General features: G+C 34.5%; 1 protein-coding gene and 1 non-coding gene across 2 annotated transcripts in view; one reads left to right on the plus strand and one right to left on the minus strand.

The window, feature by feature from the left end:
- Window positions 1-3,875: 3,875 nt before the first annotated feature.
- LOC149769932 (uncharacterized) overlaps window positions 3,876-18,080 on the plus strand; it is an 83,674-nt gene continuing 69,469 nt past the window's right edge. Inside the window, exon 1 of the mRNA XM_089949645.1 lies at window positions 3,876-4,155. Coding sequence (XP_089805771.1) covers window positions 3,988-4,155 — 168 coding nt within the window. The 5' untranslated portion in view covers window positions 3,876-3,987. The remainder of the gene's footprint in view (window positions 4,156-18,080) is intronic.
- Trnaq-cug (transfer RNA glutamine (anticodon CUG)) lies at window positions 8,112-8,184 on the minus strand. The gene has a single exon. It is a non-coding gene; the product is annotated as a tRNA-Gln (tRNA).

An 18,080-nucleotide genomic window follows, 5' to 3' on the forward strand; every position in this document is an offset into this window, starting at 1 on the left:
ATTCCATCCATTACTTTCATATTTCATCCTGTCAGTAATACCAACGTCAATTATCTCCTACATAACCAACACCAACGCACCATGATGAGTGGGGATCACATCCACTCACTCACCTCTGACAGTGACCATTTTTGTTCTAATGTATAATCATAATCTTATCATCACATTCTTGATGAATACTTTATTCATTTATTCTAAGAATATGTCATGGGTTTACGAATAAATAAAACATACGCTATTGACAGTTAAGGCTTTAGCAGGAATAAACAGGTGATAATCCTTTCAAAAGTCATACTATTTAAAAACATTTAATTGTATATGTCCACATTGCACAGCACACATTACATTTTGCACTGTACGGCTTTATTTTATCATTCCGTGAGGCCATTAGCGAGAAGCGAGTTTACACTATTAAATGCACAGTCTGAGCGAGAAAGGAGAAACAAGAACAAAACATAAACTGCTGAAACTGGAAATTGGATGAAGGGCATGTCTGCCATTATATTTGCTGTAAAAATCAACATAATGTACTAGTGATGGAGTTTCTACAATCCTTCAGGATTTGTGTGTATGTCTATTCATTGGTGTCTAACCACCAATGTATAATCCTTTTGTCAGACAATTAGAATTAGCCTATGACAAAAAAATGTGTGGTTTATTCAATTCAACATCTTCAGGATAATGATGGGATAGAAACGACATGCAGTTTAATTTTGGAGACAAGCACGAAACTTACCTAAAAGTAGATTAATTCAAACGAAGTCGATTGTTGAATACTCCGCTCAAATAATGATATACACGTATTGTTATTCGAACATATGCCCATGAGAGTCTGTCCTCTCTTTTGAGAACATATAAGCGAAATTTCCTTCACGGTTTCTAATATCATATTTTTATATTGTTTCACGATGAACAAGAGAAAAAAGGAAAAAGTAAGTAGTACGTAAATAATTGATATTGTTGAACGATCCAGTATAATTTGCTTTGAGTCTTTCAGAATCATGCTTGGATCCTATTCTTGTGGTATATTTTATAACGAGTCAGCATCGGGTAAATTGTTGCTCAGATCGATACGAATAATCAAGGGTAGAATTGCAAGATTCCACATCGCTGACGACGCATTTAAATATCAAATAAAATAAAACCATGGATGACAAAGGTAACGAGGAAAAATCATTAGTTTTGATGCGAATATATACTTTTACAATCAAACTTAAGTACTCTTAGTTATCAATATAAATAATACCCGATTAGAAGAAGTCCTTTGCGTATCTATGGAGGATATTATCACAAGGATTCGTGCCGACGTAGATATGACACGAACGATAGTCACAACAGCCAAACATAACATCTCGGAGATCCCTCGGTTTCGTATCGATTTAGATTAGACACGAACCTAAGTCGACGTAATCAAATATAACATATATTTCTAACCAGATCACGACACGTCAGCAGATGTAGGCAAGCGAAAGGTTCACATGTTGGGAGACGTGGATTGTATTTAAGCGTATTATTAAGAAAACGCAAAATATAGCACAAACCGAAAGCAACAAATTCAACAACTGACTATACAGGTACTCACGGAGATATATTGGGTTGCGTACCTACGGCACGACAAGACGGTTTAACCCGGACACTAACACTTACTACGACGATGAGCCTGATTTTTCCAAGCAAACTATATCGACTAAAGATCAATACGCAGTTGTATCAACGCGATGAGAACTACAAAAGTATACCACATATTAGGCCTGGATAAAACATTTACTGCGAAAATATACAGTCTTACTTGAGCTTCAACAGTGAGTTATATCTACAATTGATGTCTACTCGAGGGTTCTTATCCTGAAATTAGCCACAACCAAATCAAAACATCATTCGCTCCCCAAAGATCTTGCCAACGGGTATTTAGTGTCAGACACACTGATGTGTCCGTTATGTTCATTATAATGTCAACCCGTGGCGACACTGAGCTTTGACAGCAGAGATTACAGCGATGTAGATATTCTCGGGAGATCATTGCGCTGGTGCCTCAGACGGCAAACTCCGACGGTAACAGGTTACAATTTCACAATATTCGAATCGGAATCATGGCAGATTTTAGCCGTGGCGTTAATACACATTGCAATATGTCCGAACATACTCACGATTTAACAGAACGGAAAGTGCTATCTCTGGATTCATATAGAAGAATGCTTGATATTACTAGGAAGAATTAATATTTTGTTACATATAATACTATCATTCAGGTTAGATAATTTTAACACGTAATCTACGGAGATTCGAACCCAGGTCAGCTGGTAAATCACCCATTGCCTTGCCTGCACACACGAGCCCGTATTCCCTCACGACTAAGCACACATCACCAAAAACATGATGTTACTCAATCGGTGTAATATGCATTCATGCGTAGCAGACACACTCGCATGACGACCTAGTAATTAATTCTCATGTATCTACACATTCATTCCGGATTCCTATAAAAGAAATCAAGGTATGTATAATTAATTATAGAGAATTATAAATATACACCAGAGAAAACGGAGAGTGGTATACCTGGTTGACAATGACGCCTTTCTCCACATGAAAATCTTCAACGAAGATCGAATCCACAACCAAAAAAAATCAATCTCAAACTCGATAAACCCATCTACGTGGGAGAGGTCATTTTGTATCTCTCCATAATGGTCATTTACGAGTTTCATTATGATTTTATCAAACACAATACGGAGATAGGGCTACTCTGCTAATGTCCGATACAGGCTTACTTGTGTAGAAAATTCAAGACGAACCATTCTGGCAAGACATGTTTGACCAAAATAAACTCTTCGATCTCAGCGACTATCCCACACATAGACATTTCCACTGCAGAGACAACAAAAAAGTCATAGGAAAGTTCAAAAACAGAAACAATGGAACTTTCAGTGTAGAGTTTATCAGACTTCTATCCAAAATTTACTGCATCGCTCTTGACAATGGCACCGTCAATAAAAAGCCAACGTGTCAAAAACAAAAAACAAAAAAAATGTCGGTAAATTCGCTACCATCGATCACTGCAGACAAGCACACTACAAGGACATCTACATTATTAGACCATGAGAACATCCCAATCCCATCGAGATCACATCTCTACGCTACTCATTAACACAACATGACGTGCTCCTTTGATGGCAAATGATACTCAACGTATGGCATTCAAAGATTTGTCATCGAATACACACATGTATACAAAAACGATAATATATATTATGAACACACTGACACAAAAGACACACACACACTCTCACGCACAAAACAAAACAAACAATTTGAGCCAGAAACCCCGATACCCTAGCTGTATATATCAAGGGGGCATCGCTCACTTGTTCACGCAGAAAATAGTGAGCCAGAACCCCCATTAAACTGATAATGCAGTTTTCTACGTTTACAGGTGTGAATATATTCTCAGTCACTAAGTGTACACAGTGAGCTTTACCGACCACCGAATTATCGTAATCGTTTAAAAAGTGCATGCTATGCTATGTTAATTATCGATTATTCGGTCCTTATCATTCCAAGCTATATTGAGATGTTGACAGAAAACTTTACCCAGATACATAATGTGACATAGCGTGCTTGACGTTGGTCGATACTACAAGAAGGTAATGAAATTAAGTAACCTGTTTCGGAGTCTAGACATTAAGGTTTTAAATGTGCATATAATTTGGATGATTGGTTAACATTAATGTACCACGAGGAAATTTTGTTGTGTACAAAACAGGGATTTTAGTTCATACGTCATGGCTTCACCAAAAATGTATGTATTTGTAGCTTATGTGCGTGACCATATTGTATTGTTTGAAAATAGATACAACATTTAAATTAATGTTAGTTCATGTGCTCAAAGATTTCTTAGTCATGCAACAACAACTTTATCGATGGTTTATTTTATTGCCACTATCCTACGTTCTATTGATAGTTTTATGATTTTATAGCGAAATGTAAACTATGCATCATCATTTATATACTTTTGTCCTGCCTTACACTGGATTTTCATTTGTGAATACGTTCATGCGATATACTTCCCCTTTTGATAGCAAATATGTGGGATATTTCATCTTGACTAATATCAGATTTATCCTATTCTTTCAGAAAGAAAGAGAGAAAAAAGAAAGAGTAAGTAAAATTATAGTTGCGTTCAGTAAATATATCACATCATGCGTTACTTACAATTATGTATTTCTAATATGACAATATTTATGAATAATAATTATTAGCCCAAATTATTGACTGTCGGGTCAAACATTTTACAAGCACTGAGATGATAATTGGTGGCTTTCTTTTTCTAAATGTATAACGTGGCTAACATTGTCTGTTTTATCCCAAACGTCAAGGTCACAAGAAAGAAACTGTAATAATGAAACTTGTTTCCATGTGCGGAATAAAATTGTAGAAATACCGGAAACACTTTCTTATTATATTCAACAAAACATACACGATGCGTAGTCCCTGAAGCAATGATGGAGCCACACAAGATAAAACGTCTGCACGGTTTCTATCGCTACGTGACCAGTAAAGATATATTGATATTTAATAAGGAGCAAGGAGTTTATCTCCAGCAAAGTAGCTATGCAGTAACAATATTTCAATGAAGGTGTCAAGTTAGTATAAGGCGTTAATACTTTAAACTATACGTAATTAATCTGGGGTATGTTCAATGAGATATTAAAACACACTGTGGCATACACTACTCCAATATTGCAAAATTTGTCTAATTCTGCGTTTCAGTCTGGCAGGCATGCATGGGTCAAGTTATTATTTGTCAAAACTAAAAACAAAATGTATTAAATGATCCCAAAATTGTCAAGCGTTCTAATTATAAAGGCGTTCCACACATCGTTGTGCTAAATAAGAACGCCAGCACTATCTTGAATAAAGACGGACTGAATGGACAAGTCAAAGGGAGGTAATCTATGAAACGCAAACTGGTTTCCGAAAAGGATACTCGCCTATATTAACATGTTTAGTCTTCAAACATTGGTCTATAAATAGTTAAGCAGACCTGGTTTCAGATTATATTGTCTTCTACTGACTTGTTTCAAGCCATTTGATTCGATACTCCCTCATAGTGTTAGGAATGTTTAGAGAACTAGGGTATCGAATAAAGTTATTTCGTTGAGTATAATCAATGTATGTTAATAGTACGTTAATAGTTGTTGTGTACGTGTCTACGTTGATCGGCATTATACACAATTTATCCTTGTAACATAGGAAACAGAAACAATTGCATTATAAGTCGTTTAATGTTGAATCCGTCAAATATTCGATTACTATAAATAAATTATGCAGTAACAATATTTCAATGAAGGTGTCAAGTTAGTATAAGGCGTTAATACTGTAACTTGAGTTATTCATTAGAAGACCTTTATTACTTTATAGACAATTTAAACAAATTACATCCAACAATAAAATTTACATTCAATGTCTCTGAAACTAAAGTTTCACTCTTGGACGTTGATGTCATGAAAAATGAAAATAATGAAATTACTACCATGGTTCATGTTAAAATCACGAATATTCATCAATATGTTGAATATTCTTCATGCCATCCTAAATCATGTAAAAATGGGATACCATATAGTCAAGCAAAAAGATACAGAAGAATTATTTCGGATGATGCTATTTTTAAATCATCTTTGACAGAGCTAGGTCAGCATTTTTTAAATAGAAATTACCCTATTGACATCATTAATACTGCTTTCCAAAAAGTATCTTCTCTTACACAGCTTGAATCTTTACAATATAAAATCAAAAATAGAAATGAAGATATCATTCCTTTTGTTATTGAATGTAATCCAAGTTTGCCTAATATAGGTAAGATTATCAATAAATATTGGGATTTATTAAACTTATCATGTAAAGCAAGTATTAAATCGCTACACGAAAGCAAACCCACACTTGCTTATAAAAGGGCTAAAAATCTTAAAGATTTCCTAACTAATTCCAAATTAGATACACCATCATATAAAATAGGATCATCAACTAAATGTAATAGACCTAGATGTTCACACTGTTCATTTATTAATGAAAATACTTCTTTCAATAGTAATAATACGAAATAAACTTTTAATATGCGTTGTGACATTAATTGTTTAACATCAAATGTTATTTATTTGATAACATGCACAAAATGTGGCATCCAATATGTTGGACAAACCAGTCAACAAATATCTAAACGTATGAACCAACATAGATCAGATATAAAAAATTATATCGATCAATCATTTTCATCTCATGTTGCCGCACATTTTAACAAAAATTCCCATACATTGCAAGATTTCTCCTTCCAACCTATTGTTAAAGCTGATTCTGAAATGGAACGTCTACTAAAGGAAACCTATTGGATTCACCGTCTTAATACGGTACATCCAAAAGGTCTAAATTCAATAACACTATATGAGATTTAGTAAAAAAAAATTTCTGAATTATGTCCCCTGTTTACAATTAGATATGATTATTTCATATTATTTTACTTTGCAGAAAATCTTAATTAGTAAAAGTATAATCTAATAACATAAAAGTAAGCTTACTAATTCTTTAAAAATGAAAGTGAATTTGTAAATTAATTTTCAGTACAAAATAATTAATTATTTATAAAATACTTGATAGTAAGCGTTTTGCACACCATATTTTTATTATATAAATTGAGTTCTGATAGCTTGAAAGATTATATTAGAATATATGTTCTATATATTTATCTCTCTAATTTTTTTTGTATTGATATTTTTTTCTTCTATTTTTACCTCTAATAAGCGTGTATCATACATAATACAAACATTACTAAAACTGTTTATCTCTATTTATTAATAAATTATATATATATATATATATATATATATATATATATATATATATATATATATATATAATAGTTTACATAATTGACAACTGACAATGTACTATACTGACTGGGGTGATATTGCTAATTGTCAGATACTATCAAAACTCTAGAAATTCAAGTTGAGGAGAAACAGGTTTCCAAATTATTATTGACTAAACACAAGTACTGTTCGTATAAATGGAGGTATTTTAAAAAATTGTCTATCCTATTTATGCCACAGAACACAGTTTGTGTGGTTACCAATATTACACCAACTTCATTTGCAATCTAAGCATTCTGTCCAAAATGTTGTCACTCTCAAGTATAATTTGTCAGCGGTAGGTACTGTGATATTCCTAGACAATCCTAGTCGTTACCTGCGGTATCCCCCGTAAGGCCGTAGGTAAAAAAAAAATAGCATTTTCATCAGATACTGTATGCACCACGATTGCATCCTCCGATCCGCCATTGATCTAAAAAAACATTTTAAATTACACACTAGTTTTAAAATTTATTGCAATAACTGATTCCTGATATTTTAACATCTGATTCTTTATTGAATATTTCAATTGTCAAAAGTAAGGCCAGACTTTATGTACGAAAACAACATTCTAGGTGTGCTATGCTGAAGCACAGACTGGACAGATGTATCGAATGCCATATTACCCACTCAAAATCAAATGTGGATGTAATATATAATAATATCAGAGGAAACCTCGACATTATGAGATAAGTTCTAAACCAAATAAATGAAAACGGGTCGCCTTTAACGATCATGGTTATCTCACCTCTGTCCGCGTGGGTTCGAGTCTCGGACTCGGCCAATGTGGATATGTGAGAAAGCTTGCTAGTAGAATTTCTTGGGTCGGTGATTCTTGAAGACTTTTTTACGTAGATTTTCCGGCACCAGTTATACTTGCCGCCATGTATAGCCTATATTTCACGGAGGAATGGCGTTAACCCAGAGCAAGAACAACAACATCAAAAGAAGTTATTTACTTTCCCTTACAAGTAAGGGTTATGTAGGGGTCAATTTTTTATTATTTAAAATAAATACCTATTACTCAGCACATTAGTTATGTCGTGATAAACGCAATGATTTTGCTCCTAAAGATGACGTACAAACATTATGCCGCAGACATAGCGTCATGACCCACCCATTTACATTATCCTGACCAGTCCTAACACTAACCTCTTAATGCTGAGTGTCTAGCGTAGTAGCTGCTGGTACCATTTTTATAAGTCTTTCTTATGATTCGGCCGGGGTTCGAACCCGCGACCTCCCGCATCAGAGGCGAACGCTCTAACCACTAGGCAACCGGACCCGTCGTCAAGATTGTTAAATCATTTATATCGTTTATATCAATCAATCACAGAGGGCCCCTAGTGGCCGAGTGGTCTATAGCGCTCAGCGTTACGGATCACTTCTATCTCACGCCTGTACCTCCTCGTGGGCCGGTGGTTCTATTTTGGGTTTCCGCGCGTTCTTCCTGCACCATTTATACTGGCCGTCATGTATAGCCTATATTGTGCTGAAAAATGGCGTTAAACCCTATAATAACATAAAATCAAACAGTCATTTTTCCATCTGCTATTTTATCCAAAACCATTTTATTGTGTTTTTTAGATTGTGTTCCTTACAATACAAAATTTTAATTTGAATGATGCGTGAATACAACAAATATTATATACAGTATCATCATAGCCTTTTTATTTGTACTTAATCATTTCAATTGTACTTAATCATTTTATTTGTATTTAATCATTTTATTTGTACTTAATCATTTTATTTCTAGTTAATCATTTAATTTGTACTTAATCATTTTATTTGTACTTAATCATTTTAGTTGTACTTAATCATTTCATTTGTATTTAATCATTTCATTTTTATTTCATCGTTGATGTTTTCAAAGTGGAACTGTTTATTAATTTATTTATCCCTTAATGCTTCGGTACCGAAAACGTTTACTTTAATTTTAATCGAAAGTCTGTCAAATGATAGGAATATATCTTAGCAGATGTGTGGATCATATTTGCATTAGTACTTTTGATTTTGATATTGTGCTTTTAGCTACCATTGAACTTGGTGTCATACGTTAATTGCATCAATATCGTTGTATTTAAACATCGCACTTTCTTCAATCTTTAAATAAAGTCGAATTAACTGCTGTCATCCATCTTTAATTTACGGCTAAAATACATTTGATGTTTATTCATTATTTCGGTGGAGATATTACAACCATGTCTTGTCAGAATCATGACATTGTGAATGAGCTGTATCAGCGATATATAAATGACGCATGATACAAAACTTACAGATACATCATCAACATATAATACATATTTTGGCATTAAGAATGGTTCATTTGATTCAACCAGTGTATAGATAGTTAGAATAATAGATATATTACGTGCTTATGTGCACGCGACTATGGTTGACATCTTGTTTTGTCATACAAATGATCACGTTTTATACTTATCCACTCCGATAATTATAGCATGTAAGTCCATGCCCCATATATATGAACACGAATCAATCAACTTTGACAAAAATGATGCAGTTGGCGTTGCCTTACACTTCCAAAGAAGTGTATTCAGAGTGGTCTGAAATACCCATAGTGTAAGATTTTCTAATCAGATTCTCGTTATCGTTGAAGAATGTACACACCAGCACAGACACAAAACAATCGTTTATCATTATTTTGTATAAAAATTAAACACGCACTGCCCATTTATACCAATCTAGTGAAATAGCATTTGCGTCCTATGACTGTGCTTGATCCGCATTTTTCTTTCCTTTTTCAAATTATATCGATTAACGAAAATAATATTTTATGATCTAATGTAGAGAGAAAGGTTCTAACAATCTCATAGTATAAGATGAATTGTTATGAAAAGTGCAAGTTTTTTAATTTCCTTTCTTCTAATATTCAAATATCAACAAAGGATTATCTGCTGGAAGACGTATCAAGCGTGCAATGTGCATTTAATTAGGACAGTGTCGTCTTTGCGTAATGTACTACCTATTCATTTTCCTTGATGAGAATAGTGAGGAAACCTGATATTAACTTTGTCTTTCAAGAATGTCCAAACCAGCACATACCCAAAACACATTGGTATCATTTTTATGTAAGAATTAAACATACACTGCCAATTTATACCAATGTACTGACCTATCATTTTGGATATACTGTACTGTAGAGAGAAAGGTTCTGCAATCATTTGTGTAACAAAGCTCTTTAATTATATATATTAATCAAATATTGAAAGAGAAAGCATGAATTTGGAAACAGAATGACAGCTATTGTCTTCGAAAAATAAGCAGATTAGCATTTTTGAAAACGTTATAATATTCTGAAATAAAACAATAATCGTTTTGTTTGCCGGCTTTCCTGATCACACCTTACCGCATCCGCGGTAAGTTTTTCTTATATCAGTCCACATGACAATTGAGAGATGAGTGACTTGATAATCAGACACACAGTTTGATGGCAAATACAGTGAAACAAATAATAAAACACAAAAATTCAGAGAGGCAGTATATATTTGATGATAGGCTGTCTGCCGTTTAATTTGTTGTTGTAATTAGCGGCGCACTTCACTTTTTGCCTACATTTATATAGTACCAAATTGATGAAACATTACATGATAAAGAAAGGAAAGAAAAGTTCCCATTCAAAGATTTACATACGAGGCAAAGAGTACAATATATTTTTTAAAACGACAACTATTTGGGATTACTTTGTTTCATGTAATGACTTACTTTGTGTATTTTGCCCTGTATTTCCATTTACGAGTATGACGAATTTGTGTATGCGTATCATCTCCCTTTCTGGAGAGCATATTAAAGGGATTAATATCATCTTCTCTAATATCAGACTTATTCTTTTCTTTCAGGAAGAAAGAGAAAAAAAAGAAAGAGTAAGTAAAAATATAGATACTCTGCATAAATAAGCACAAATCATGTATTACTTACATTTAGTATGTGATGTCTAAGACGAATATATTTAAGAAAAGTAATTATTTTCCAAAATGTCCTCACATTTACCACTTACCAAGGAAGGGTTATATTCATACCCTTGTCATATTGGTTCTATATCACGCATTTATTGCTCTTGTGGGAAAAAGAAGTAACGTCCTTCTTTCAGCAAATACGTACAAACGGACACTTTTATTGGCTAATTAATTATACGTTTGTTTCATGATGTGAATATTATAATTCTACATTGACCGACCAGCTGTCCATCCTGTTAAATTATTGACTGCCCGGCCTTGCACTTTACAAGCCTAGACATGATAATAAGTTGCACTTTTCTAAATATATACTATGACTAACATTAGTTTGGTATATCTCACATTTCAAGGTCAAAGGTATACTATGATTAACATTGTTTTGTTATATCTCACATTTCAAGGTCACAAGCAGGGAAATGTAACCATGAAACTTGAATTTAGAAATACGGACAACACTTTCTTATCCTATTCAACAAAACATACGGGATGCGTAGCTAGAGTATAATATAGTCATGTCGTTGTTAAAATGATAATGTCACAAAAATTACCGATTTACTTGAATGACTTCAGTTTTGTTTAATCTACAATTGATTATTGAGCGCCAAAACATGAAATTAACATTAACTGAACGTTTAGTTTATATGTACATAAGACCTAACTATCCCTGCGCAACTATGTTTCAAAACACAGCAGGCACAAATCTAATTAGTGACCACAATTACTCTGTAAATGGTGTATTGTCTAAAATGTACTTCATTAAATAGATAGTAAATAGTGTCTAAACCTCTGCACATAACATTATCGAATATATACATTCTACACCCTCCCTTTCATGGCAACATTTGTTATATTTAAATGTCCGCTTGATTTTCCACTGAAAATATGACGGAGCAGTACAAATGGCGTAAATATGTTTCAAAACAGCCGCCAAATCTCAAATTCGTGACCATACTTACTCTGTATTGGTAAATTTTCTAAAGTGTATTTGGTTTCAATGGTATTAAATAGTGTCTAAAACACTGTACAGAACATTGTCAAATATATACATTCTAACCATTATCTTTGATGGCAACGTATGCTAGTTCTAAATGTATGTTTAATTTCTCGCTGAAAATATATCGTTTGTAGTCCAAATATGTGCGTTAACTCTGCTATTTCGTCAATAAGCAGAAGGAAATTGTTGCTGATACTCCTTCAAAAATATTAAATACCGGATATCATTAACATTCTTGTGAAACCCGCTCTTCCTGGATGGATGGTCATTTGAAATTAAGTTGGTCCTAGCGATGCCATTCAGGCATCGAATATTCCTGTCACAGTGGTGATCTTGAAAACCCTGTTATCAATATTTTTCCTGAATCAGTGATTTTATCAGCATAGCGATTTCGCCGAAATACTAATGTTGATGTTTATTTGGTTTTAAATTAAAAAAATGCCCACGGTGCTGGTAATATGTTTGCTAACTGGCATCTTGACAAGCTTGGAACAACTACGTATTCCTCATGACTGTTCAAGTCTACATTGTGCTTTCCTTCAAATCATTCTTACAATGTATAGTATATACATACTAACTAAAAATGTTATTAATCTTATATGAAGTATGGCACAATCGCATCCATCTTGAACATCTTGTCATTGCTGTTGTTACGACTCTAGATCTTTAACTATATAGAGTAAACAATTTAAACAAGGAAATTACAAAAGACATTTCATTTATCTAGATTACAAATGTGAATATTCCAAACAAACATTGTTGTGATTTATATTCCAAATAATTTCAAATGTCCTATTATAATTCCAATAGTAAATAATGGTTCGGAATGAATTTCAAAATTCTTGAATGTGCTGATGTACCAATAGTCCGCAAAGTGATGACGTACAATGCATTAAATGTGCTGAAGTTCCAATAGTTTGAATGAGCTTGTGTACGATAATAACACAATAAAGTATGTATTTTAATGAGCCGCTTAGATTGCCTATAGTATAAATGGGGGGGGGGGTTGTCGTTGTTGATGAAGTCATTACCGTCACTCTCGCGAATATATGGTTGACATCCATTGGATGCGGGCCGACGTCTGTTCGGACTAACGTCCATCTCAAGTTTGAGTAGATTATATTTGCTCTTCCGGTGATAACATCCTTCATAAATTGTCGTTAGGTTGGTGCGCTATCTTCAACCAGCCACGACTACAGTTTTCATGAGATAAGTACAACGAACTTCAATAACAAGACTACTTGACATGAATTTCAACGTGGGTCATATTACTTAAATGTTTGTCAGATCCACGGAGAGGTTTTCTATATTGTCTGTGTTTAATATGCAACGAATCAATGTCGCATAACAGACCAACAGGGTTTACCCAAGTGATATTATCATAGCGGCACAGAGTATGGTATTGAAACGATATGATTACAAAATCACTTCGTCGTCAGATAATTTACACAGGCACCCGCCGCTGTCATATTTTTACAAATATATTCCCGATACGTTCCGTGGACGAAGCCATTATGTATGTTATTACGTGCCGCTAATATAATACGCTTATCATCCATGGTCTTCTTGTCACTCTACAGTTCGCGTCGAACTCAGTCATTGTGTTTACATATATAATACTTTAGTGACCGTATGTATGACTACCGTGAACACTACCTTGATATGTGTTGGCGCCATTATCCACAACTCGAGAAAATCAGTCATATTCATCCATATCCAATAGGGAGAGCGGTTCTAATTATAATTTTCCGCGTAATTATTTTGTTCTAAATATTGTCAAGTCGCCTAATATAGTCTTGCAAATAAAGGAAAACAAACAATGTAACAAAATAACACCAAAACCACATTAGTTTCACGTATTTCTTTATCGAACGAAATTGATCTTTATAGTTAAATATAACCAAGAATGATGTTTGTTCTCGAAACAATTAGGACACATGGTTGCCTTTTGTGTAAATATCGACACACTGATTTTTGAGTATATTGACATAAATGTCAGCAACGAGATTACATTACGATTGACATGAATCTTAGAAAGATTATGATCATTATTATTTCTGTGGGATCGGCAATATTAGACATTTAACTTTTTTCTAAATGTGGCAAAATTTCAATGATTTGTATCCATTTCATGTATCAGCGGTCCTGCAGCGTGTCTTTAGCGATTTATATTACCAGTCGTGCAAATGATACTTATTTATCAAATTGTCCTTGAAAATATTACACGCAAATTCACTTTCGCCGGAATGTGACTGAACAATCACCTTGGCTCTCTCCATGCTGTAACGACTAAACTATGTAACTTTGTAATGTTTTATTGTTATTTATTAATCAGGAGATTAATCGGTTCAGTGGGGAGTCCGTATGTCCCTGAAGCCAGGTCTCCGCTAGCAGATGAGTGATCCATACGTCAGGATATTCTAAAGGGATCTAGGTGCATTGCTGATTATGCCATTTTTAACAAAGGTTATACGATTAAGTGAATTTATTTGGATAAGCAAACAAATGGCAGAAATAGCAAAATCACAATGTATAACACAGAACATCCCACGCCTGAAGTGGACATATTCCAAAAGGACCTCAAAGAGGACATTGCCACGTACAAATATGTGGATACACAGCATGTATACGATCCAGCAAAAGCCACACCAAAGTTTTGACGTGGAGGAAAAGGAAACAAAAGTTGTTCAGTACATTTCAATGGTATAGTTTACTGTCAATTGCATCTGCATCTCATAATACACGTTTTACAAATGCTGCATGGTTATAAAAATACGGTCTCCTATACAAAGTGAAATATATTAACTGGATGAAACAGACTTAATCGCGACACTGAAAACTGTACTTTGGGAATTTCTGCAAAATGTGGTACAGATACCAACGTGAATTTATATGTCATAGCCGTCATAGCCAGATAAGGGAACAGTTGTAGATAACTGTGTTGGAAAGCAGACAACCACTTTTAATGTATGGAAAATCACACGTAAGGTCAGGCCGTCGTAGAAGAGTTGTACGAGTTATATCCCGAGGAATACGACACTACAACAACGCACAAACAAGCATTCACCACAAGATTATTTATCTCAGATAATGCCATAGCTGATCCCGTGAATATATCAGGATTTGTCGACGACACAATCATAGCTGAAGTTGATTTTAAGTTGTCTTGTTGGGCTGTTTATAATTTATTGAACGGATGAGTGCAGATATTCCCACAGATAAAACAACCGACCTTGAAAACCGTGGATCGTGTCTTGAGGAAATGCAAGTAGAACTAGATTAAATAAGTTCCCTATAGAAGAAATTGCAGATATCGAACACGTTTGAGCAGGCGTAATTCTGCTACATGACAAATTAGCAGAAAGATATGCCATTTATTATGAGACTTATGGAGGCATATTGCGAGAATATTTCGTTCCCGGGACTATATTTCTCAGAGGGAATAGCGGTTGTCAGTTTATATCTACCTAGAAGGTAATAGGCATTATAGCCGTGAGATGTATCATCTAAAAATGGCATCAGCCACAAAATGAATCACTAAGTAACCAGCACTACCTGTCCATTCCTCGGCACCAACAATTTCATCCAAAGTACCTGTACCACCTGCACCTGCATCATCAGGAATTGCATCGTCTGCGTGGGAAATCGTTCAATCGTGGATAAACATACTCTTACTCTGCTTGTTAAAATGTGTGGCTGCTTCAAGAGGTTGTCTGGGTATAATTTGAGCTATGGTGTGAAATCTGTTAAAATGGCCGCTGAGGCTGTCGTAATAGTTGCCTGTAATGCAGTAGTGGCGTTAATCATACCGATATCAGCAGGCTAAACCACGTGGAAATTATAACGAGATAAACCACGCCGACGATGACAACAAATATGGTTTATGTACCAATGAGTTTGCAGCGATTAGTTGTCGTGTAGTATTCAATCTAATCAAGATTACGTTGCGCAGTATGTACACGTTCCTGAAGTAAGGTCCTATTCGATTGTCTTAGCGGCGGCTTCCCTTTGTCAGCCAACGTTGGTAAATTTGTATGCAGCTACATGTTGGCCGCATCCTCGTAGGGAAGTGTATCATAACATTTGTCCCTCTCCACTGTCATCATGTGTCTATATATGATGAATTTTATTCAACATGTTTTACTTATCTCTGAACGGTGTTACCTTGGGAGATCTGGGTGAATTATGTTTAACAATCGAAATAGTGCTGGCCATGTTCAAAATCTCTTAGAGGGGATTCCCTTAAGTAATTTCGCGTGTCTATATTCTTCTGGGCCTATTTCAAGTTATCCAACTGACACTTCTACTATCCTTGTTGTGACTGTTTCCGCGGGTTATTTAAACATAGAGACACATAAACGGCAAGTACAACGACGGGTGTTACATTTCAAAGTGATTATAAAAGACCATAATTATGCTATGACATTGACTGCCAGCGTAGATACAACTATGTATGGTACATATCAGCGTGGTTTATACTGACCATAATGCAAACTTGACTGAGTTCGGATCGTTGGTGAATTTGTATGGGTTGATTAAAACTATATTTACCTCATATGAATATATATCAACAGCTTCACCTGGATTCAGAAATTATCCTCAAATACATGTCCATGTAAATCAAATCAGTAAACTCGAGACTAGTCTCAGTAAGTTTTCTAATATATACGTGATAAGCATGAATGTATGTGTGGAAGTGTTCGGAAAGGAGCGAGTTTATAATAGTATCAATCTTGATGTGGTGTAGGCTAAGATCAAGTTATATTATCGAGGTCACGATACGATTTACGAAAATCATGTTGAATTTTGTCATCAAAGATATCTCGGGAAATTGCTATTGTGATATATGCATAATTATGTCGATTATAAGTCTTTATGTTGGCACCACGGATGAGTCATTTGACATGAACAACAATACATTAACAACTATACCAATACTTTCTTTGGAAACCAACCTGGCAAGTAAGTAATAAACGGATCTCTATATATTTTCACTAGCGTTAGTCTCTGCAATTTACACATATTCGACGCCGTTCCCAAACACGTGCGTCCTAATGCAGAGTCAGTACTTGATTTTATCGTCATTACTCAACGGCAGTGCATTTATTGTATCGCACCGAATAGGTTGCCACTCGTCGAAGGTACTTTGACGATGGCGAATAACGGCGGTAATAAATTCATAAACGAATTTATATGATCAAATCGCTATTGGTGACGCAAATAAATGAATATACGAATTCCCATTACTATAGTGTATGACATCTGTATATTACTATTCTATGTACACATCGATTGTCGGGGAGAAATACCCGACAGATAGTCCCTATGATTTTAAAGAATGTTCATTTTACATCAATGCCAAATACTTTAATTATCAACAGCGTTTCGCTGCCATTGCTAAATGGGAGTATGAAATGTGGTATCGAAATGAATCAAAATACTCTCCCAAATATTTTAGATCCTGCATATGTCACCGATGTAATATTTAGAAACGTCACTGATGATAGGTATAAGCTGTGTTTTTTTTTTAACAATGTCCGGGACAATCGCGTGGATGAACGGGGAAAAAACATTGTTAATATAAACATCAACCACATATGACTAGAACATAAGGCTGATCAGTGGATTTCATTACAAATCCAGTTGCTTTTAAATAAGACCGATGGATAAATGCAAAATGCCATAACGCGGACCCGGACGCACACAAACGATCCACATAAATGTTGTTGATTCCACGCATGGACGACAAGCCGCTCGAGAATGAATAGCAATTCAAGTTAAAGTAGCAAATTAACACGAGACACTCTCCGAGACACATTATATGTGATAAATATCGAATATGAAATGTGACCTTCGGTAAAATACTGCATTGAGAGTGATCCTGACTTACTAAACATGCGAATTAAATTCAACAATACCTAATTAATCTATCAATCTATAAATCATAAATTATATGATGTTTATTGTATAATTTACTAGCTGTTTAAGTCATTCTTAGTGTTACCCTCACCGACCTGACAACCAATTTATTGTCATTTATATCAATTCAATTCAGGTACTTATTACGATATAGTTGAAGTCTAAATAAAAAATCATTCTCACTCCAGATTTTATATTTGACTTATTACAATCAAGTCATATTTTCGTTTATGTAGTAAACCTTATTTCAAGATAATATAAATGTACTAATCCGTATCTAATGTCCATCCATCA

The sequence above is a fragment of the Sinohyriopsis cumingii genome, unplaced genomic scaffold (assembly GCF_028554795.1).
Source record: "Sinohyriopsis cumingii isolate HCF-2022 unplaced genomic scaffold, ASM2855479v2 utg003002l, whole genome shotgun sequence".
Classification (NCBI taxonomy): domain Eukaryota; kingdom Metazoa; phylum Mollusca; class Bivalvia; order Unionida; family Unionidae; genus Sinohyriopsis; species Sinohyriopsis cumingii.